The following is a 17,534-nucleotide window of genomic DNA, read 5'->3' as shown; positions in this document are numbered from 1 at the left end:
TAATCGTGGCAGGGTTCAAAAACGTAATAAAAAGATTTACACGTGGTGTAATAAAATCAAAATAACAAGTGCCAGTACGAAGGGCTACTAAACAAATATTTTGGAGATACCCTTGAAGGAACTTGTTGCGGGAAATGTTTGAACGTAGATCAAAATATTTACAGATGGCCTAGATTACGATGCAAACATTCTGGAATCTCTAGTCTTCCCTTCCCGCTTGGTTACAAACGTCCCAAACAATTGCATTAGCAAACAGCTTGCTGTGATGATCTATTTTCTATCACTCTAATCATCAAGTCATATGACGACGAATCGACCCGGTGTCCTTCATTAGTAACAACGTACGGCAAGCGTTCCCGCCCACCACGCGGTAACATCTCGGAACTGGACCAGCCTGCGCCAATAATATTGACCCTTTTGATCGATTTACCGACCTTTTGTGTTCGGCCAATTGAATCATTCAACTCGCTGGTACGTCACTGCGGAGAGGCTTCACAACAGAAATGCTAAAAATACACACTCCCACCCGCCATTATGTTCCGAATTGATAGTATATTAGCAGGTGGGTGCTAATTGTTCCCCCAGTTATCGGTAGCTTGATTTCCACACAGACACACACCCTACACTACGCTGGGTATGATATAGAGAGCACTGATATCTACCGGCCCGGCTCAGCAAAGTTTAGTTACAAAGCAGTGGTCTATCTGACAGTTCGAACGTGCGTCTAAAAGTGTTTTTAATAGTGAAAACTTGATTTCGTTAACGATCGATAAAACAACAATTCTCGTGCAAAACACAATATGTCTGAAACGCAAGTAAGTATCGAGTGCATTGAAGGATACGGAACACTTCCACCACCAGCCGTGTTTCGGAGTAGCACAAAGATTTTGATCAGTTTTTGGTGTGTTCCGTCCTCTATTTCCTCTCCCGTGCTCCATATAGTTTGTGTGTGATCTGTGCGGTCAGCGCTATTCCACGTTCGAGATCCTGATGACGCACAACCGCCTGAAGCACTATCATACGATCAAGTTTGGGTGTGGATACTGCAACGAAACGTTTCGCCACCAGGACGACCTGTACTGTCACTTCGTCCTGACGCATCGTGTCGATCCGTATGCGAACAAGTCACGGTGCAACAGTAGTGGATCGGGATCGGATGGAACCGAAGAGTACGGTAGCCCGGACTCGCTAATACGGCAGGCAGAGGAAACCTGCGGCCAGCTGCGCTTGATCAGTGAAAGTGATGATGGTTCGGAATCGATCGGCAGCTGTTCGGCGGAGGAGTCCGAGTCCGAGGAGGACGACCTGAGCGATATGGAGCTGAACTACAACGAACTGTACATGAGACGCAAGCGCAGTGCCATGACGCAGGAGGAAATATCGGAGCTGACGGATGTGTTTAAGAAGACGGTCCAGTCGACCTACTCCACCAAGCTACGGTTATAGCATTCAGGTGTGGAGGGTTGACAGGGAATCAATAGTCTGTATATATAAGGGCAACAGTTAGGTCAGTGGAAGTTGAATCATCATCACGGGGTTTTGAGGGTGTGATATCGCGAAGCGTCATCCATGCAGACATGTGATGCAATTAGCTTCTCGCTAATGTTTTTTTTTCGCTATAGCCAGAAAAAAACACCTTCAACTATCATAATTCGTCGATCGAGGATCGCGAAGATCGCGCTTTCTGGCATCTGGAGAGCGTCGACGATATATTATACTTAGCACTTAGGAATGGAACACGCACAGCCTCTCCCCCCGGAGACGTCACCTCCAAAGCTCCGTCTGTTGTCAGTCCCGAGATTCTTCCGTACTCCAAAATGCACTCGAGAACTGGTTGTACAAATAGAAGGGCAAAGGGGGAGGATCGCCACCCTTCTGCTGCGTTAATGGTGGTGTGAAATAATTTTTCGCAAATATTATGTTTGTCATTTGCGGGTTTTGATGTTGCTGTGACGCCTCTTGACTTTACCGCACACGGTTTTGCCGGGGCCACGGTCTTGTTTGGCATTGTTCGGTGCATTTATCGCATTTGCGACGATGTTACTGGGCGGGAACTTACACCCGGGAATGTGTCTCAGCCGGTGGAGAGGGGGTGAAAAGATGGAACTGCTCCGGAAACTGTCTCCATCTTTCCAGGGGCGGGGAAGAAAGTGATGCGGGGATCAGTGGTGAGGTGGTAATTGCAAAGGTGACGAAACGGAATGCCAAACGAGCACGGGACGGGAGAGAGACAAGTGGACGGGGCGAGGAGCTGGAGGGCATTAATGTTTCGCGTTAGTGGTGATGTTTTATTTGGAAAATATTGTAAAAAAAGCATTAAGTGTAGAGAGATAAGAAAGCGACAATACCAATAACAAAAGAAAAAGGAAAAAAACCTACACACATACAAACTGGACAAATAAATGAACTTTAAGTCAACGTGATTGCCCGCAGTTTGGTGCTTTCTTGACACGCATGCTGACAATGCCGGAATGACCTTCTGGCCCTATCTACCTTTCTTCCACTAATGATCGTGGCTTTGTGTGTGTGTGTAATTATGGTTCCCTCTGTTAATGTTAATGATAATGCATCGTCAGAAAACCATTGAAATTGAACCGGCCAAACCGACCAGCGACGAATAAATAAAACCCGAATCACGCTATCCCAAGCAGCCGAAGAGAATAGCCTCTGCGTGCATCTTGGCTCGCGGGTAGGCGTTAACAGCATCCGGCAGGCATTATCAGAACCTTCGGCTGAGCCTTCCCCGTTGCACGAACCATGCGGCCAGGAACAGGACTCAGTTTTCAATAAAAATAAGATATGAAAAGAATGAACCTAAATGGATGCAGCCACCAAGGCTTATATTTATGATGTACTTCTGGTGGTGGTGGCCTCCGCTTTCCCATCATCCATTCCCATAGGTTTCACTCCATCAGGCATATTTTTTTATCTCATTACATTTGGACTTCATGGTCGTTCGTTTTTCGTCACTTTTTTTTTCTGCTGCTACGCGCCAGCGAGAAGGTCGTTATTAGTCATAAACGTAAACGATGCACACCGGCACATGCAAGAAGATGAATGTTTGGTCTTGTCTGGACGGTGAATCATTAGGTGTATGTTTACTACGCAGCGCGATGAAGCGGAACAGAACGGGTTTAGTAATAAGAAATGGGGTCATATTTAAAGATGCGCTTTGCAAATGTTCCTTAACATTCTATTAGCTATGTTGTTTATTTATATTTGAAGTGGGAAAGAATGTGAAATAAGTGAGCTCTAATACTTTATACTCAAATTGTGATATCGCAGTGATTTGTTACAGCTACTGTTAACTGAGACCACAAACTGCAACAGTTGGCTTTCGAAAGCTAGTTCCGAAGGTCCGTTCCTTCGTACATGGAGTGCTTCTACCACTCCGTCCAAGAGAGTCCTCGTGATCGCTTTCGTTAGTTTACCCCTTTGCCGAGAAATGATGTGAGAATGGTCGGAGCGTGCCAAACGGCCATAACCATTACCCAAAAAATTACACTCGTCAACGGTTAAATGTCAGCTTGCTGTCGGTGGGTAATTTTCTCATTACGCACAATTAAGATTGCGCGGGGTATTGGATCGCTCGTGGCATGAAAAAGCAATGCCCGAAAGAAGATTTTTAATTGTTTTATATTACATCGTAACAGTCGATTTAATATGGTGCAGATGTTGTTGGAACGTTGGAGTTCGAGAAGGATCGAAACGGGTCGAAGGATTCATTTGATGCAGTGAACGACAGTCTGCCATTCTATCAATGTTTTCTATAGGCTGTAGCAGGAGTGACCAAATTCTGGCCCTATGGTCAATAATTTTAGAATTTAAAGAAAGAATTGTTCGAGTTTTAAATAATTTTATAATATCGCTACCGACCAATAATCAATCCTGTTCCGAGTTTAACGCTTGGACTTTTTTGCATGGGTTAACCTTATCTTGTTTTTACAAACTTTCTTTCACATTTTCAATCTAAAAAACCTATAAGATCACTCTAACCGTGATGGCCAAAAACGTGAAGCATGGGTCAGTTTGTGGATGTCGTATAAGCCACTATCTTTGCACTAGAACATCTTAGCACTATAATACGACAATCAAAACACTGAAAGAAGCGAAATCTGAAACCCGGTACCGAATGGTCGACAACCCTGAGCGACTTGAGGTTCCAGAAGCTGAAAATAAAGACCAAGCGACAAGTGGTTAGCTTGGCCAAACAGTGAAATAGTTCCTGGGAAACATAAGCAAACATATCAGGAAGCAGAAATCGAGTCCACAGGCTTCGCAGCGGATAGCAATGATGCCTAAACTTAACTCGACCATTTCAAGCGACTGAATTTCGATATGACTCCTTAGTACGCGATCCCCCAGCCCTGTTGAAATTTCCTAGACCAATACGATAAAAAAGCTCTATTCCAACGATTTTGTCGCGAAACCGAAGAGGAACTGTCAAAAATCGAGGTAGATCTTCAAAACATGCCTGCACGCAGGTCTTCGTCCGCCACGGCGAAAATTCCAGCTAACTGACCAAAGGCAGCTCCCATGGTTTTTGCAAGAAAGCTTAAATAATAGCCTTTCAAAGGATGTTCATGGAAAGAAATTATTTCTCTTAGTTTTTTTCTCCTACCAGCTGAAAAATTCGATTTCGATTGAGGCTTATTTTTAAATTTTATGTGTAATAAGGTGAACATTCTCTTCACAAACAATTTAACATCACATGCCATAGTTAATTGTGATTGACAGCGAATGCGAATTTAATATTACACAGTTTTTTCGTCTTACTATGAATAAATCACAAGCTGAGTACAATATAATAACATGTCATTATGTTCAAACTTTTTAAAAATTATTCTTCACTTTGATTGTTTTATAAAAAAAATTGCTGACATCTAGTAATTTTCTACGTATTGTAGCAAACTCATTAACTATTATTCATTGAAATGTCCTACTATTGTCCTAATTGATAAGGAAGGTATTTGAAATGGGTTAAACCAAACTGTATGTCATTGATGATGATGATGATACTTGAAACAACAATACTAGCGTAAGTCGTTTGTAAAACACGTTACATCAAAGAAATCAATAAGCGTAAGAATCCAGTAGTTCAGCAAATATGGGATACGAAATGACAGGTACGACATATGACAAATCCACCGTACGACATGTGGAAAAAGAGAACATCAATGGCGATAATGGTGGTATTTCCGTGGAAATAGTGTAGCTTATCTTGGCTCATAGATACAATCTATAAAACGATTATCAGAAGACGAGAGTGAACGACAGACCTATTACCTTTATAGTCACATACTGGAATTCATGGCTTACCGCTGTTGAAGCCCACGCGTGATATCCAAATCAATTGATATTGCCTTCCAGGAAACTAATGATGGTTTCAGTTTAAGTAAAGCATTACTGATCATTGGTTGAGACATTACATTTTCAAAGTTCTGAATTTTGCTTTTCTCTCTTTCATTAATTTAGCTGCTTTTATTAATTTGTAATACATTTCACTTTCCTCGATTTTTTTTGCAGAATGAATGATAAATTACTTCTCATTATTTATTTTGATTTTTACATTACATCATTTTTATTTGCCGTGTTGTGCACTACACATTCAATTGATTTTGAAGGTAAAATAACATTAATCATCCATCAACACACCCCTATGCGCGCCTCGTCGTAACTCCCATACATTAGGTTAAAGAAAAATGCAAGAAAGAAGTTTACAACTTCTTGATGCTCTTTGTACCATAAAGACCCGCCCAAACAAAAGTATAATCACAGTTTACGTGTAAATTCAACCAGAGGTTATTGATGATTTTTTCTTGTATATCACATCTCATCGATCAACACCGCGAGCGCAAAGGGAACTTCTTGTAATATGCGTCTCTCGTATGGCGACATTGTAGCATCAAGCTGGATACACACAGCCTTGCCGCGAATTCTCACACCGCGCCACCTTACTACGACCTACCCACAAAACAAAACAACCAACCCCGCTACGCGCGCTTCAAAGTTATGGACCCGTGCATGTACTCGACTCGGTGTGTACCAGTTGAGGAAGTGGATTGATCTTCCTTGATCGTTCTTTGTTGCTTCCGTTTCGCCTACATGCATACACAAAAAGTGAGATTTCGCGCGTGTGGTTTTCCTCACCGATTCGATATAAATCAATCACTTGCGATGGGAACCTTCTGTTTGTTCCCTCCCCCAAAAAGGGGAGGATCGGGACATACCAAAAAAAGAAAAAAATCTGGCTGGTGAGATTCAAAATTCTTCATGCTAAAATGATTTTATCGCACGGCACGAGTACGCAAAGGTACGCGGATTAGCGCTCAAGTGGCGCATTAGGGAAGCGTAAAAATATCTTTCACTCGTCCAAGTACAAAGGCTAAAAGAAAAAGGTGACAGAGGTATGAGAGACGGTCGCACGGTAAACCGGAGAATATCGATTTTATTACCCATTTCTCCTTGGAGCGTGGCAGAAAGTAATCAACTTCTCGCCTCAAAACGCACCAAACAAAGAGGATTCGGATTTCGGAAGAGTTTTGGGTATCTTTTTTCTGTTTGGTTTCGGACCCACGTTGAAAGCAATAAAAATACAACCACCCGAATTGCCATCCTACCAAACCAACACGCACTGTATATCATGCGCTGAAAGGTGTATGTAAAGCAGATCTGAGAAGGTTCTGTGTTTTGGTCGGAGGAGTTTGAACGAATGAAGATGTTACAAGTTTGTGCCTTTAAACTTTGCCGAGCTGAAGGTCACAAACATCTCCTCATCGAAGCAGCAAGCGCAATTGAAACGCAATTTTTACGACATTTTTCCGATCAAGTCGATAGCGAGAGTGGGAATGCATCATTCGGTGAGGGACGGACAGTACGCCTTTTCGAACGGTGTTCGGAGTTCGTGCGAAAATCAAATAAACCATTAAAGTTTAATTATCATGAAATTGTTTACGATCGAGAAACTCGAGGGATCCGGCCCCGGTCTGGGCATGGCGCTCGTTATCTACCGGGCAGGGCAGAGCCAGTAAGCCCATTTTCCGTCTTAAGTGACACGTGTTCCGCAGCACCATGCACTGCTGGAGATGCGATAATCACGGGCACGACTCTGGCAAGCTGCGGCAGTTTCAGTTCGTTCGGAGAATCGTGGGTTTTGTAATAAAATTTAATCGATTACATCGACGTCGGCGAAGAAGACGGTCCAGTGTGGCTTCACGATGACAAAGCGTAGCGAAGTGAACATACCCACGAAAAAAGGAATTCGTGTCTTGTTTAACGCCGTACTGCTTGGCACGGCACCGTCAAGTTCGGCAAGACAAAAAAGGGAATCCTTACGTTGCGCTTCTCTTTAATTTTCTCGTTTCTCCACGGCTTTGTGCCGTTTGTGCCGGGGCTCACCGAGTTGTGTTCAGCCGTCTGTTTCGATCTCGTGAGATTTCTCAATCATGTGGTCGTCTGTTGCTTTTTTTTGTTCATTCCTTACCCGTACTGGATAAATTTGGAAGTTGTTATGGAAAATAATTACTCCCCTTGGCCCGGGTCCGGTAGTTGGCGGTTGTCGCGCTGCTTGTCGTTTTAGTTTGTCTCTGGTTGCGCTTTTTTTTAATGCTTCTTTGTGTTGAAAGCGTCCGAGCTGTTCAGTTTCGGCGGATGAAAAAGATATCGAATGAAATTAAGACTTGTAACGATGAGGGATGACTGTCATTGGCGTCGGAAGAGTCGTGTCTGTCTGTTGTCTTTTGGAGTTGGGCGGGGTGAAAGTTCATTGAAAATTCGCCGTCCGTTAATTGAGTTGATAATGTTCTTTTTATGAGCGGTAATTTGCCAGCAGTCCTGCTACCCACTGATATTAGGAGCACTATTTTTGTATGAAAAAAAGTCCAATAATCTTTAAATACGCTTCAACAATACGCAACACAAATTCTAGCACCGTTTGCTAGTGCACCGAACAACTTTATCAATAATGGTTGCATCAACTTTTTTCCTCTGCCAATCCTAGATGGTTTGTTGATAAATTTGTTACGGGCGCTGCTGTGTGCGAGGTACCGGGAGCCACACAGCAGCAGCTGCCAGCGGTGCGAAGAATGTAAATATATAGTGTTTGAGTTATTTATGCAAATTTCGCTCCTCCGTTGTGCTGTTGCATCGGTCGACTAGACTCGATCGTTGCGTGCGGACGAACAGTCCTACATCCGAACAGACAGACGCCCTTGCGCCGGAGGATTGTTTGGGTTTTGGCTGGAGCTCAAAGCAAAGCACGATAATGGTGGCAAAAATGCAAACCAAAGTGTAAATGAAGTTCATTTTGGAGTTTGCATCGTTCTGTTTTTCGTTGCTTGTTTTAGTATCGCTTGTTTGTGCTCTAATGGGTAAACTTAGAACCACGTTAGACTTTATGCTTTGTTCTTATGGAATTGGATTAATGATTTAACATTACTTTTAGCTATCTGGTCTAGCTAATAGCTGTATAACAATAAGGAAGAATAGTTTTATAAATTCAAATTTACAAACATTTAAAATCCGCTATTTGATTTCTATGACGACTTCATTGGATTGGATGCTCAAGAAGAACTTATTGATAAGCTACGCTCATAAAATGCTTAATCCTCCAAACATTTACGTAAAATTTTTAAAATAATGTATGAAATTATTACTTTAGTGCCTTTCGATTTAGTTACTCGAAAATCATTATTAAAGTTTGGATCATTATTTGGCGTTTTATCTTAGATTTAGGAAAATAAATCTTATAGTTTTAAAAGTATGTAAAATGTATAAGTTTGATATGTCTATTGTGAGTTTCCTACAAAATTATGAGTGATTTTGTATGATAAAGCTAAACAGCATTATTTTGCCTATTTTCTTGTTCTTAATATTCATCACAATCCTGATTCTTACTTTCTCGACCTGGAATCGGTATTGGTGATTGTTAATGGTTCAGGTATCTGATAACAGTAACAATTCACTGCGTTTATCACTCCAGATCCAAGATTGTCGTATTTAACGCTCACTGACCTAGACATTGTTGCAACTGCAATCACAGTTGTTAATCCTGGACAAATCGCTGCTTTTACATATTTTAGCCGCAATCCTTTTCCTTGCCTCAATGCTGTATTATGGGTGCAATATTAGATGTACTTTTTGTTTCTATACTTATTCAGGTGTGCTGAATAACGTTTTCGAAAAATAAATGTCACGGTTAACATTAATTCTATTAGCATACCATCCCACCCAATTAAGCACTAAACACAACCTATACAAAACAGGCGTATTCAAGCATAATGTATGTATGCTCGCTATGTTTCAAATTTGCTCCCCTTGTTGTGCCCCTAAGAGCTGGTTCGTAATGAAATTTAAACTCCTGCTCACGTACACTGCCTTATAGCTTCTTGCGCCTTGAACATTGCCTAGCGGGATGTTAAAACTAAAACTCATGCCTTTCAAGCGTCACGACGAAAGTGTCCCAGCGTCAAGCGCCACTGATTTGCCGGTGGATAGTTCCACTAATTATCACACCACCATCACTAGCAAAAGCCAGTTCAGTGCGGAGCACGGTTTCACACGCGCTTGCCACGCGTCAAGCGGTGAACAATTGCGGCAGACATGGCGATAGACAAATCACGAACCTGGCTGACTGACTTTTGGCTGAGAAAGGTTTCGCTAAAAATTAGTCAAGGGTGTCCCGCGACGACGAGGGTTTAGTTGAATGTGTCAAAGGAAGCACGGTGTGTGGCTGTAAAATAACGAACCCAAATGCCATTAATAACGCACAATGTGATTATAGTTCATTTGTCTACGACCTTTCGAAGACGAATTCCTGAACCGTGCTGCAATTCTTGCGAGAGTTGAGAAAGTTTTCCCCTCTAGCGACAAGAGTTTCGAAAACGAAGCTACTTTTTATTAATCGAACAGTGAACTCAGCTTAAAAAAAACTCAAAGTTAAATGTGATTACACTAGGGGCAGAGCACCGTTTTGCGCATCTGTTTGTCACTGGCCTTTAAACTACAGATTAAGGCGAAGGCGAGAAGCATGCTAAACGGTGCTTATTGACTTGGACCAAAGTTAATGGTTGTGGCGAACAGCCCGTCGGGAACAGGTCCTGAGGCGACACAGAGTATAACTTGACCGCCTTTTTCCGTCTTTGACAAAACAGCCAAATTCAGCGATTGAGCATGAAATGTGAAGCGTACCGCGACGGACCGGTTAGAAGTTTGCCGCGCTGCCCTCTATCGGCGCTCTAGTTTAGGCTATGACTTTTCGACACGTTTCAATGGAGACGCACAGTGCTTTGATGCTTTTGTTTGGTTGTTTATTAGATCGTTATCAGCGGAGCTGGGTAGAGGGAGTGGGTAGGTCCTTGTGCTGGCTGCGATAAATCAACAACAACAAGTTAAGTTTTCACTGGCAGGCAACAAGAGAGAGAGAGAGAGATTGCGGACGAAGCTGGATAATGCGCTAAGGAGCTTTGATTTTTTCGTTCGAGCGATTACACCAGTAATGATATTTCGGGACGGATTACGATGTAATGTTTCCTGGAAATGTGGTGCGAACGTCGTAAATCTCACTCAAAAATACTACTCGCGTACTATGGATGGAACAGGCAGCCGAAAAGTGGATCTTGTCCGACAACGTGCTATAAGTAATAACGTTACCATTTTGCCAATGATATCGTTTCGAATATTTTGCTTGTTGTTGCGCTTCGTAGTCGCTCTCTCTCTCTCTTTCTCGCTTTCTTGCTCTATGGTGGATATGGCTTAAATTCATGGGATTCATAGGGATGATGAATATGAACCTTACAGCTTATATACTTCATAATAATTTAAGTGTCCCCTATTATCTTCATATAAAATGAAAATATGAAGATAATAGGGGACACTTAAATTATTATGAAGTATTCATGAAATCTCTTGAATTAATATGCAAGCTCAAGAACCATGAAGGTAATAATTGGCAGTGAATCATACTGATGTGCTGGTTGACTTGGTTTGATAAAATTTGAAGAGGTTTTTTTGTAATTTTTCTTCAATTAATATGACCTATTTATTTAAAAACAAGAATAGTGTCCACAACGCTTAATGCAAAAAAAACATCAACGACATATCGCGTTAAGGAATCTCCGAAACCGATTTAATATACTAACGTTAACATTTAAAAATGGGAAAAAATATCGATTTTTAATGGGAAGACCCGCACTAACGAAACGTTAATTGCACTATCAATAAAATTATTCATGAGTGTATGAGTCACTATGAGTTAGCAGACAAAATATGACACCTATACCAGTCAAACTCTAACCTTGATGGCCAAAAAAGTGAAGCAACTTCGTCTAGAAGCGTGCGTCATCAAACAACGGTACCCGTTAGCGTCTAAAACGGCCTCTGTGCGGCAGTTTGTAGACGTAGTATAAGCCTGTTCCGGTATCTACAACGTCTTGGCACTATTAAACAACAATCAGAGCATAAAAAAAACCCTGGTTCCGAATGGTAGCTAACAATGAAGACCGAGAGACAAGTGGCTACATCGCTGCGATAACTTGGCCGGGAGGTCGATGCAATCCGTCAAACAGTGCAATAGTACATGAGAAACATAAACAACCATGTAAAGGCGAAAGGCCAAGAGAGTGAAAAAATGCTGACAATTTTTTCAAAACATGAGCTTTTGCCACTTTTTTGAGCTTTTGTCAAAATTTTGTAACCTGGAGCAGCCAGGAAAATAAGTTGACAAAAGTTGACAAAAAGTGACAAAATTTGACGTCCGCGAAAAAGCGTAAACAAACCACATTGGCGCAGTTGTGACCCATTGCTACGATAATAGTGCTAAAATGCGTGATTCTAATTGATTTATGTACCTATTTCGTGCTTTTTAAACAAAATATCAATGATTTTCAGATGTTGGAGCTTTTTGTCGTTCTTGTGTATGTTTTTGGTGCGGCCACGAGAAAAGCTCTTTTTGCAGTTGACAAGCAATTATGAGAAAGTTGAAAATTTTTTCAACATTTTGTCAGCTCCGTGGCTACGCGCTATAAGGAAGCAGAAATCGCGTCCACAGGCTTCGCAGCGGCAAGCAATGACGTCAAAACTCAATGCAATCATTTTAGGTGAATTTCGGAGGAATTTCGATATTACATCCTGGTCCGCGAACTGGTTTAACATCTCCCACCTTTGTCCCATCAACATTTTCTGATTAAATATGATGCAAAAGCTCTACTTCAATTTTCAATAGAATAATTTTGTTGCGCAAACTGAGGAGGAATTGATAAAAATCGAAGGTAGATCGTAAAACATGCCTACAAGCATCTTAAAACACGTCGGACATAATGAAAATTCCGAATAACTGACGACAAGCAGCTTGCTAGGTCGTTGATTTAAATTGCAAGTAAGTTTAAATAACAACCTTTCAAAGGATATTCACGGAAAGAAATAACCTCTCTTCGTTCTGTTACACAGCCAGTCGACGAAAAATCATTTTTTAATGCAAACGTTATATTGCAATTAAAGATGTAATAAGCATTAAACACACATAAATTAACATAAAATTCTTTATTTTGAGAGTTTTAGATCTCATTTGCCTCCATAGACATATACTCTTTAATCCAAAACACAATAAACTGAATCCGTTATTAACCAATGAATTGTTACACAGGTATTCTTTGGAATTTTGGACATGGACAACAGTTGTTTGAATTATTATTAAATTATTTAATTTAATAAATAAATAAAATTATTCTTCTTTGGCGCAACAATCGTTGTCGGTCAAGGCCTGTTTGCACCTCTAGTGGGATGGGTCAGTGACTTATTGATCTACCCATAGTAGGAGAATCAGTCCTACGTATGGGGGGTATGCTTGAAAGCTACATTCGGGGCTTGAACCCATGACGGGCATATTGTTAAGTCGTACGAGACCGGCATACATTCCAGTGCTGCAAAATGTCATGATTATCACGAGATTTTAACCAACGAAAACAATGAACATATCCGTGGTAGCTTGATGCTCATTGCTGATAGTCAATAAAAGTGCGCCATGACATCCTGAACACGACATGTGAATTCTTGAGTCCAACGCGATACTCTGACTGACAGACTTAGCTTAATGCCGGCGCAAGCATTATCATGATTTTTTTCTGGCTGTGAACAGTGCTGCCAAATGCAACTGTTTCAATCATCAACACTCATGACTGAAACGAAACTCAAATCAGATCACGTACACAACTGAGATGATCAGTGACTATACTTAAACAGTTGGAAAATCAATCACATGCTTGGTGACATTTAGTTAAGCACCCAACTTTTGATCACTCACTTGGTCACTACATTGTTGTCGGCGATAATCGCGACATTCTTGAAATATACTTGGCGCGTAGGCTCTAGCAACAAAATGAGCATGCTTTCTCCCTCTATCTGCTTTGATGGTCTGTTGGGTCAAACAGAGCGAGAAAACATGCTCATTTTGTTTCTTGGAACCACTCGCACGCACCGCATATCTCCCGTGACCATCGCGATGATCACCGACTCCAAATGTCGCGACCACGTGATTGAATACGAGTTGGTTGCACACAATGTCACCAAGCATGCGATGGTCGCACCAACTGTTTGAGGCTCGCCTCTGATCTTCGCAGTAGAGCTCGTGATGCTGAGATGATTTTGTTTCAGCCAAAATTTGTCATGACTATGTCAGTGACATTTTGCAAAATTGATCACAGCAAAAAAAAGTCGTGATATAGTGACTGACCAAGCGATGGTCGCAAACATGTCATGAGCATGTATTAGTCACATCAATCGTTCTGAGTATCACCTCTGATTATCACAATTGAGTACGTGACGCTGATATGGATTTTGTTTCAGTCAGATTTTTTTATGACATTGATAGTGACATTTTGCAGCACTGATACATTCACTTCATTTAAAAAAAATGTTTTGAATATATTTAATATGAGCCAATGGAACTACTAACCATCATACCACTATTTGAAGAGTAAGCTTAACTTTGGGGATAACTAGATAGAACAATTTTAATTCATACATAATGTTTTCTTTTTCTTATTCTTCTTTTACTTAATCGTTACCACCTTGATCGGTGTAGGCCTGTCCCGCACCACTAATGAGCTTGGCTATCTGTGACTGATAGATTTCTGATAGCAGGATAGTCAGTCCTACCTATGGCAGGCACTGTCCATACGTCCATTATCCAAAAAACGTTGAGCTGCGTTACACATAACGGCAAGATAGGTCGCATTTCGATAAGCATAGAGCTTGAATTAAAGTTTCTTATTCAAAAGTGAAAACAATAGTTAAGTTTCTGTGAATCTTTACCGTTACTTAAAAGGGAGATCACGCAATGCTTAAAAAAATGCATTTACAGTTCTGATTTTTTAAAGCAGAAACACAATTTTCATCAATCAAAAGGTAATCGAATTTCAGAGCAAACACTGCTCCGTGCCAGTCGCTTTCCCGAAAATCTTATCCCACTACACCAAATTGACAGATTGTATTTCTCTCTCTTGGTTCAAAGCTTACAAGCCGTCTACACCGAAACGGCCGGCACCTTGGTTTGACGGTGATTACACTCAATTAGCCAGAATCGACGTCAAAAAAGCTCCATCCCGCAAAGAAAAGAATAAAAAAATGAGCCACTTCCCCTCCATTACGCTCAAGGTTCGGACCTTATCGCTGTGCCGCGGGAAAATCCCGCCAACAACCTTCCAGCCATGCTTATAGGCACCGCTGGGGACAAATGCGTACAGTGCTGCTTCGGGGTCGTCCGTTATCCTTCAAACCAACCTCTGTTTGCCGACGGGCAGCATCCAAACCCCGGCAAAAGACACGCTTCGTCTTGGGGCAGGTTCTTTTGAAAATTAAGAAATAAAAAAGAAAACCCACAACAAACAGCGAACAAAAAACTCCTGTCCTGTAGCACTCATTTTTTCACCTTTTCCTTTTTTTCCTCCCGCTTCCTGTTGAAGACACACGGCAGTTTCGGTGGTGTAAAGTGCAGCACAATAAATCTTGTCCCTCTTTATCATTCCCCTGCCAGCCCCGGCCGTTCGGTAGCGGCTCGTTCGTTTCGTATAATTTTAAAACTTCCACTCCCTGAAAAGGCCTTTGAGATATTACTTCATCCAGTTCCATGGAGACAGTGTGTGTGTGTGTGTTGAGTTTAAACTTTTTAGCAGCTTTAAAGTAAAACATAGGGTTTCTTTGTTTTATTTTTACACTTTGAGTTTGAGCTATCTGTACGCATGGCAGAGAGCTAAGGGTAGCAAAAGAGAAGGCGAGAGTTCGGGCCGAGTCCGAGTCGACGCCACCATTATCGTAAATAAATTAAAAAACATAAATGAATATTAATCGACGATTATTATTATGTTTCACGACATGAATTTATCATTCCGCCACACGATCGGGGCCAAATGCGTGTCCCCACTAGCCGCAGGCAACGAATGTCTGCCAAAACGGACCTCAACCAACTCCGTCAAGCTGTGTCCGGTGCCGCGGGATCGATTTGTTGCAAGTGCCGCGCCAGTGGCCTATTTGTTACCTGCGTTTTACAAACGTGTGAATTTATGCATGCTCCTTGTGTGATTTTTTTCTTTTCGCTCTCTCTCTCTCTCTCTCTCTCTCTCTCTCTCTCTCTCACACACACACACAGCTCTCTCACATAAGGTATTGCACCGCGCACCCCGGCCGTGTGTGTCACGGGGATGATATGAGTTTAAGGGTTTCTTCCTTCTTCCCATTTTTCTCCGGCAGGCCTGATAATGGAAGATAAATTGACAAAGCGTGCTGGAAGGGCCTGCAGGGTCTCGGCTTCGGCTTGGGGTGTGATTTATTTGGCCATTAAGTGTGTACCGGCATCGCTGTATCGGTGTAACTCCGGGTGACATTCCGCTGGTATCCCTGTCAGCTACTACTAGCCCACCGGATTGACGGTACGGGGTGGTAGGTTGGCCAGTGCATGGACACACTCTCTCACGATTTTCACCTCTACCTTATACGGAGGCAAATAATTACTCGACCAGTATTGTACACGGTCGTAAAAATCGTTGAAAAAATGGCCCCTTGCGACCACGAACCGGATTGAGTTTATCGGCATGATCTGCTGACCGGGTCGACGATTATGCTGGCAGGTAGGCAGGTTAGTTAGGGGGTTTGGGGGCATGTAAGCGCATCGCTCGTGCAGCGTCCATTGTTTGCAAAGGTTCATCCCAGGGCCACCCAGGGTGTGGTGTTTTGGGTGCCATTAAGCGCGAGATGCTTTTCATGCAGCTCGTTAGCCCGGATGCAGCTCCAGTCTTTTGCCTCGGTCCGGTGCGAGAGTTCATCAGATCGCAAAGGAGAGAAAGACAGGGAGCAGCAAAGCACGAACATAAGCAGCTGATTGAATCGATTTGCCCGATGTAAATTGTGTGTGTTTGTGTGTGTATGTGTGTTATCCTTCCTAAAACGGGTTACACTCGTTTGTGCATCTGCTACTGCTGCACAGGGCAAGAGGGCCATTTAGAAGGCGCCAATCGTAGATAAACTGCGACGAGTGCTTCAGAAATAACACAGCAAACGGGAAACGTATGTTACCCTCGTTAGTGGATGAAGGAAGATGATTGTTTTGGAGCTCGGACTCATCCTCACGGTTGTGATTCGCTCTGCTTTCCTCATAATTATTGATTCCGTACGATCGTTTCGGTGCAAGGTGCAAGGTGGAAGTGCAAGATTTGTTGCTCCCTTGCCTGCCTGCCTGTTTATGTGGTGGAGGACTCGTTCTCCGTTTTCAATTAGCCAATGAACCACCGGAGGCTGTCATTCCGAGACAGCGAAATGGTTGCAAATTGCCGGCTACTGGATTGAATGTGTGGTCATTACGGGTGTCGGACTGTTGATTGGACCGGCGTACATGCCTAATGACACTTGGCAGGGTGGCTAATTAATTAGCTGGTGGGGAAATTACTCTTCCTTGAATTGCTGCCCTTTTTCGCAGCGAAGCTGTACCGATGAGCTACGTGCAGATGGTTGATTGTTACTATTACAATTGCACCCCAAAACAAACAACCAAAAGCTCCATTGAGCTACTTACAATGTTGATTCATACCACGATTTGCTTGTGTGGTTGCATTTACAATTGTTTTAATTATGGCGCGCTTTTCCCTTTGACACAATTCCATCACCTTTGTACCACTTTGGGATTGGGCGCATCATCGCTGCTATCACGGTGTTCCATCGCTCGTCACGAGCAATTTGCAATCAGATCAGATCGATGCGGTGACACCAATTCTGAGGCTAGACCATTTCCCTCCCCCCCCCCCCCTCCTCATTCACTTCGCCACACTTCGACGCATTTGTCTTTTAGACTGTTAATTTGAGGGCAAGCGTTCTTTATTTTTGTTGTCATCGTTGCGTTGCTTTTTTGTGTGCACAATTTTTCCTTTATCTAGCTACGAGCTGGGTAGATGGGAAGATTTAATTAACAACACCACAGCGCCCGGACGGAGCGATGTGCGCTTCGTCTTATCGGACCGTCGGGCTAGAAGATCTCGCACGCGCTTCTTCGC

General features: G+C 42.4%; 2 protein-coding genes across 3 annotated transcripts in view; both read left to right on the top strand.

Annotated features, from left to right (window-relative positions):
* LOC1279181 (DENN domain-containing protein 1A) overlaps nucleotides 1-17,534 on the top strand; it is a 120,234-nt gene that overhangs the window by 34,267 nt on the left and 68,433 nt on the right. The window lies entirely within an intron of this gene.
* LOC1279177 (centrosome-associated zinc finger protein Cp190) lies at nucleotides 656-2,423 on the top strand. 2 transcript variants are annotated; one of them, XM_061659679.1, is made up of 2 exons: nucleotides 656-815; nucleotides 896-2,423. In XM_061659679.1, the coding sequence occupies exon 2, from the start codon at nucleotides 991-993 to the stop codon at nucleotides 1,444-1,446; it is 456 nt and encodes a 151-aa protein (XP_061515663.1). In that variant the 5' UTR covers nucleotides 656-815; nucleotides 896-990; the 3' UTR covers nucleotides 1,447-2,423. The 2 variants fall into 2 exon arrangements, with proteins under 2 accessions (XP_061515663.1, XP_318857.5); XM_318857.5 differs by having other exon boundaries at nucleotides 657-815; nucleotides 943-2,423.

Source organism: Anopheles gambiae, chromosome 3, assembly GCF_943734735.2.
Source record: "Anopheles gambiae chromosome 3, idAnoGambNW_F1_1, whole genome shotgun sequence".
In the NCBI taxonomy this organism is placed as follows: domain Eukaryota; kingdom Metazoa; phylum Arthropoda; class Insecta; order Diptera; family Culicidae; genus Anopheles; species Anopheles gambiae.
This window is presented reverse-complemented; position numbering and strand designations above follow the sequence as displayed.